Source organism: Serinus canaria, chromosome 25 (assembly GCF_022539315.1).
Source record: "Serinus canaria isolate serCan28SL12 chromosome 25, serCan2020, whole genome shotgun sequence".
In the NCBI taxonomy this organism is placed as follows: domain Eukaryota; kingdom Metazoa; phylum Chordata; class Aves; order Passeriformes; family Fringillidae; genus Serinus; species Serinus canaria.
In genome coordinates this window covers 12,613,217-12,618,955 of record NC_066338.1, presented here as the reverse complement: position 1 = coordinate 12,618,955, position 5,739 = coordinate 12,613,217, and the positions used below count along the sequence as shown (strand labels likewise).

The 5,739-nt window shown below is 67.5% G+C and overlaps 1 protein-coding gene across 1 annotated transcript; it reads left to right on the top strand.

The window, feature by feature from the left end:
* The first annotated feature begins 330 nt into the window (after positions 1 to 330).
* Positions 331 to 5,471, top strand: MTMR11 (myotubularin related protein 11). Its single transcript, XM_050984821.1, is given in 18 exon segments — positions 331 to 407; positions 1,008 to 1,197; positions 1,345 to 1,536; positions 1,893 to 1,965; positions 2,054 to 2,196; positions 2,296 to 2,543; positions 2,627 to 2,714; positions 2,797 to 2,885; positions 2,967 to 3,088; positions 3,178 to 3,241; positions 3,440 to 3,510; positions 3,577 to 3,752; positions 3,822 to 3,992; positions 4,181 to 4,253; positions 4,256 to 4,371; positions 4,587 to 4,674; positions 4,677 to 4,846; positions 5,166 to 5,471. Coding segments are annotated over 18 exon segments (2,247 nt in total). The 3' UTR covers positions 5,262 to 5,471.
* The last annotated feature ends 268 nt before the right edge of the window (positions 5,472 to 5,739 follow it).

The window sequence follows — 5,739 nt, the reverse complement described above, 5'->3', positions numbered from 1 at the left end:
CCTCCCTGTTTCTGTCTGTCCTTGCTGGTCTTTTCCCCAACTGCATCCCAGGGCTCCCTTTGGTACCTGAGTCTCAGGACAAAATTGCAGATAAAACCCAGCATGGACCATCTGGATGCTGAAGCTTTAAATGAAAGAGGAAAAAGAGGTTTGGGGGTGGTTGGACATGGACCATGGAAGATGGGACCCCCAGAACAGTTTCCCTGGGATTTCTGGCACTGGGATTTTCTCTCCCAGCTCCCTGTTTTTCCTTCCTCCCGGCACTGTGGGCAGACACTCCGTGCCCAGCTCCATCTCTGATGATTTTCCTCCAGGATCTTCCCTCCTGCCATGGCCTCAACTGACCCCGTCCTGGCTTGGAGCAGCTCCGGGCTCAAAGCCTCCCGGAAATTCCTCTCATCTGCCAGGTGCCAGAGCCAAAAGCTTTTCCGAGCCCCCGGGAACCTCTGCCAGGTGATCCTGGTGCAGGAGGAAAATTGGGGTGCACGAGCTGCAGCCTCCAAAGCTGGGACTGCCCCAAAAATTTGGGGGGAAATACACCAGGAATCAGAGCTGGAACTGGGGTTTCCGTTGAGTTTTCCGAGTCCCTGGCTTGTGTCAGGATTTATCCTGCCACGTGCTGGCACTGCCACCTCGGCTGCCTCGAGCTTTGGGGTGCCCGGAGCTCTCGTGGCACCGAGGGCTGGCACAGGTAGCTCCGGGGCCACCATCCACCTGCTGCCCGCTGTGGGGTGGGGGGCTCGGCGAGGCAGGGACGGGGCCAGCTTGGCTTGGGAGCCGGTGCTGGGCTGGGAGGGGAAGGCTCCGTGCTTCTGCCGTGAGTCACCGAGCAGCTTCTCCAGCCGTGTGCTCGGAGGGGCCCCGGGCCCCCTCCCGCACCGCTGCCGACGGGGTTTGGGGGTTCCCCCGCACTGGGCAGCGCTTGCGGGACCCCAGAACCGCCCGTCCCTGACGGGGTGGCCGGGTCTGTACCCCCACCCCAACACTGAACTTCTGGGGTGCCTCAGGCCGCCCCCCGTCCCCGTCCGCCTGCGGAGCTCCCGGCCCCGGGCTCCCACCCTTTCCCACCGCCGGTACCGGGACGGCGCGGGGCGGAATGCCGGGATCCGAGGGGTCGGGATGAGTGGAATCCCGGGCCCCGAGGGGCGGGATGCCGGGGCACGGATGCCAGGGGAGGGCGGGATGCCGGAGTGGAGGGCGGGATGCCGGAGCCGGGCCGGGCGCTCGGGGCTCTTTCCCGGGCCGCTCCGGCCCCGGCGCTCGGGGCCCGCCCGGCCAAAGTCCCTGCGCCATGAGCGGGGCCCCGGGCGGCCGCCGCCCGACCTTCCCCGGGCTCCCAGGTAGGGCCGGGGCCGGGGGCCGGGGGTTTTGGGGAGGCTCGGGGCGCTCGGAGCCCCGCACCCAGTGTCGGTCCCCGCAGGGGAGCGGGTGCTCGAGGAGGCGGCGGGCGCCCGGCAGCGCCGCGGGAACGGCGGCGGCTCCGTCCCGGGGACGCTGCTCTGCACCAGCCACCGCCTCGCCTTCCTGCCCGGCCAGGTGCGACGGGAACACCGGGACCGGGACCGCGGGGCTCCGCGCCGCCTGTCCGGGGGGATCCCTGCCCCGGCGCGACCCCATTCCAGAGCATCCCGATCCCATCCCAGCGCATCCCGATCCCATTCCGACCCCATCCCACCGTACCCCGACCCTCGGCTCAGCCTGAGCCCACCGCACTCCTGCCTCCCATCCCAGCCCATCCTAACTCCTTCACCCTGGGAACTCCTCACTGCAGGACATAGCGCGGGACAAGGGACATAGGTCCAGATGTCCCACCCCCAGATCCATCCCCAGCACCTCTCCTGGGGTGGGGGGACACTCCGGGGCAGTCTCCAGCCCTCCCCTCTCTCCCGCAGGCTCCCGGCTCCCGTGGCCTCCTCCACTCCGAGGACGAGGTGGCCCTGCGCTGCATCCACAAACTGGTGGCAGGTACTGGGGACACCTGGGGACACGAGGGATGAGCTGGGCGGGTCTCGGAGCTCAGCTGGCCCTGACAGCCTCATCCCTCCGACCCCAGCCAGCAGCTTCTCCAAGCCCAAGGTACTGACGGCCGCCTCCACCCTCAAGTTCATCCCGGAGGAGCTCGCCGTGTTCTGCCGGGATTTCCGCCTGCTCCACTTCTCCTTCCCCGAGAACGGCTTGGCTCCGCAGGCGTTCCGGGTACGCCAGGGAGGGGCAGAAGCGCTCGGGGGTACCCCGCGGTTCCGAGGAAGCCCGGGGGGCTCCCACCTCACAGCCCAGCCCTGGTTGCCCTCGCAGGTGGCCAATGCCATCGCACAGGCACGGGAGGCGGCTGCGTGGCTGGGGGATGCTGCCGATGGCTGGGCCAGCCCTGGCGAAGCCCCGCCAGAGGAGGAGGAGGATGATGAGGATGAGGATGGGGAGGATGGCTCGTCCACCACGCTGCTCTTCGAGAGCCTGCGGGACTGGGAGGAGGAGCTGCAGCGTCTGGGTGCTGCGGGCTGGAGGGTGAGCGCCGTCAATGAGCGCTTCGACATGGCCCCGAGGTACAGCCCCCAGCGCTGTCTGAGCCCCTGCAAACGGCACCTGAGAGCTGCGGGACCCCAGCCCGTGTCCCACCTTCCCACAGCCTCCCCCAGTACCTCTGGGTGCCCAGTGGGCTTCTGGACCACGACCTCAAGCGAACCTTTGCCCACTTCCAGGAGCGACGGGTGCCTGTGAGTGCCTGGGCAGGCCCTGGCAGGGTGGGGGGCACTGGGGAGGGGGAGATGTGGGGGTGTCACCTCCTTTCTCTTGCAGCGCCTGTGCTGGCACCACCCGGCTGGGGGGGACCTGCTGAGAGCTGCCAGCTTTCACCCAGCCTCAGAGCCGGGCAGTGAGGACGTGAGGTGGGTGCCAGGGGATTTGGAGTGGGGGGCTGAGGGTGTGCCCCCGGGCTGGGCCCACCTGGGGTTCCCTGTGCCCCCCAGGTGCCTGGAGGAGCTGCTGCTGGGGGGCCGTGGCCCCTGCGTGTTGGCCGACACGGCCGAGCTGCCCACGCTGGCCGACATCCAGCTCGCCCACCTGAGGCTGCGGGCACTCTGCCTGCCAGGTCAGTGGCACCAGGGGGACCCTGGGGACCCCCTAACCCCCGGGGGGCTGGGCTTCCCCCCCTCTGAAACCCCATCCCGTGGGATGCAGGTGCAGTGGCAGAGGAGAAGTGGCTCTCAGCCCTGGAGGGGACACGCTGGCTGGACCACGTCCGGTGAGCAGGGGACAAGGGGGACTTTGGGGTGTAGGGAGGTATTTTGGGGAAAATTCACCCTAAATCCCACGGTGGAATGTCCCCCACAGCCCACCAGGCACCGTGGGGAGATGGGGGCATTGTGGTGGGTTCATGAGCCACCCAAATGGGGGACTGTGACATTTTGGGGTGCCCTAAACCCCTGCTTTTGTCCCCCAGCTCGTGCCTGAGAAAAGCAGCGGAGGTGGCGTCGCTGCTGGCAGGGAAGCGCTGCTCCGTGGTCCTGCAAGGTGGGGGCTGGAAAAGGCTGGGAGGGGGCTGCAAAGGGAACCCCCCTCACCACTTTGTCCCCTCAGAGCCCTCGGACCGGGACCTGAACTGCCTCCTGGCCTCTCTGGTGCAGCTCCTGGGGGACCCCCACGCCCGCTCCCTGCCCGGCTTCCAGAGCCTGGTGCAGCGGGAGTGGGTGGCAGCCGGGCACCCCTTCCCACGCCGCCTGGGGCTGCTGTGCCAGGACAGCCCCCGGGAGGAGGTGAGACCCCCACTCCTGTCCCTAACCCTGGGAGCAGGTGAGACCACCCCATCCTGTATTTCCCCCCAGGCCCCCGTGTTCCTGCTCTTCCTGGACTGCACGTGGCAGCTGCTGTGGCAATTCCCGGCGGATTTTGGCTTCACCGAGGCTTTTCTGCTGGCGCTCCACGACAGCAGCTTCAGCCCCTACTTCAGCACTTTCCGCTTCAGCTGCCAGCGCCAGCGGGGCCACAGCAGCCTGGTGAGGGCCAGGGAGCAATGCTGCACCCCCAAACCTCCCATTCCACCCCTCCTTCTCCTCACTCTCAGTTTCTCCATCCCCATTCCAAACTGGGCACGGGCACCCCCAGATCTCCCTTCTTCTCCCCCTCCGTGCCTCAGTTTCCCCATCCCAAACAGGGGACTGATTTCCCAACCCTTCCCCTACAGCCCCGGCTCCCCAGCCAGACCTACCGGCCCATGGGGGGCTGGCAGGACCCCGGGGGGCCCAGGGGAGACCCCGCCCCGGCAGCTTCCCCCCGGTGTGGGCCTGGGGCCGGCGCTACACCCGGCAGCAGCGGGAGCAGTTCCGGAACCCCGCGGGACCCCCGGGCCCTGCTGGGTCCCTGAGCCCGGGCACGGTGAGTGGGGCTGGCCTGGGGGGGCTGCACCCTCCCTTTTTCCCTCAATCCCTATTATTTCCCTCATTTCCTCTCTCTTTCAGCCCCTTTTATTCCTATTTTTTCACCCCATTTTTCCTCCCGTTTTCCCTTCACAGGAAAATCCCAAAAGGGATTTTTCCCCCCTTTTTGTTTGCCCCTAATTTCTCCTAATCCCAGTTTTGCTCCTTCCCCAGCCCACAGACCCCTGCCCGTGGGGGGGCCCCAGGCTGGTGCTGACTCTGGCTAAGGGCTCCCTGTGCCCCCAGCCCCTGCCCTGGTGGAGCCGCCCCCCCCGCGCCCCCCACTCCGGGGGTCCCCCCCAGGCAGCCAGGGGACACAGGGGGGGCTCTTGGGGACACGCCAGCCCCCCCCGGGGCTGCTGCTGCCCTGCACCGCCGGGCCCTGCGTGCGGCTCTGGCACCGCTGCTACCTCAGGGGGCTGCCCCAGGAACAGGTACGGGGAAACTGAGGCACGGGGGGGGCTGGGGGTCCTGGTGTGGGGGGGTCCTGGTGTGGGGGGTCCCAGCCCTGTCCTGATGTTTGGGCTGGAGGTGAGGATGGATTTGTGTCCATGGATGGATGGATGGATGGATGGATGGATGGATGATGGATGGACGGACAGACACATCCCATGTCCATCCATCCTACCCTGTCCATGTCCCTGTCCTGCACTGGACATTCTGCCCCGTGTTACCATCCCCGTGTCCCTGTCCCATGATGAACACTCCACCCATGTTCCCGTCCCTGTCCCCTGCCCTGTGCTCTCCCTGCAGCGTGGGCGCTTGGCCCCATCCCTGGCCGGGCTGGCTGAGGAGCTGCAGCTGCTCCAGGAGCGGCTCCGGGCCTGGAACCTGCGGAGACCCCACTGAGAGCCCGAGGTCACCTGAGCCCACCCCAGGATCGCTCGGGCCTTGGGGGCTCTGAACCGCCCGGTGCCTTCATCCACTCCCCACAACTGCCCCCGGCTACCTCTGGGTGCTTGGCACAGCCGGGAAGGGCGGAGCGGCGGCTCCCGAGGTGTCCCCGATGCTGGACGGACGCTGCGGGGTCTCGGTTTTCCATTAAATTTGTGCTGCCTCCATGAGGCTCCAGGAGCTCAGGGATGGGGACTGGAATGGGGATGGGGACTGGAATGGGGATGGGGACTGGACTGGGGATGGGATGGGGACGCTGCGGGAGCCCAGATCTGGGACCTCCGGCACTGAGGGCCCTCCGGGCCGCGAGGGCCGTGTCGCGAAAGAAAGGCCATGTCGCGACATAAGGTCCATGTCACGATACAAAGAAGGGCAGCGGCTTCCGCCCACACCCAAGATGGCGGCCGCGCCTTCCCCTCACGGCGCCGCTTCC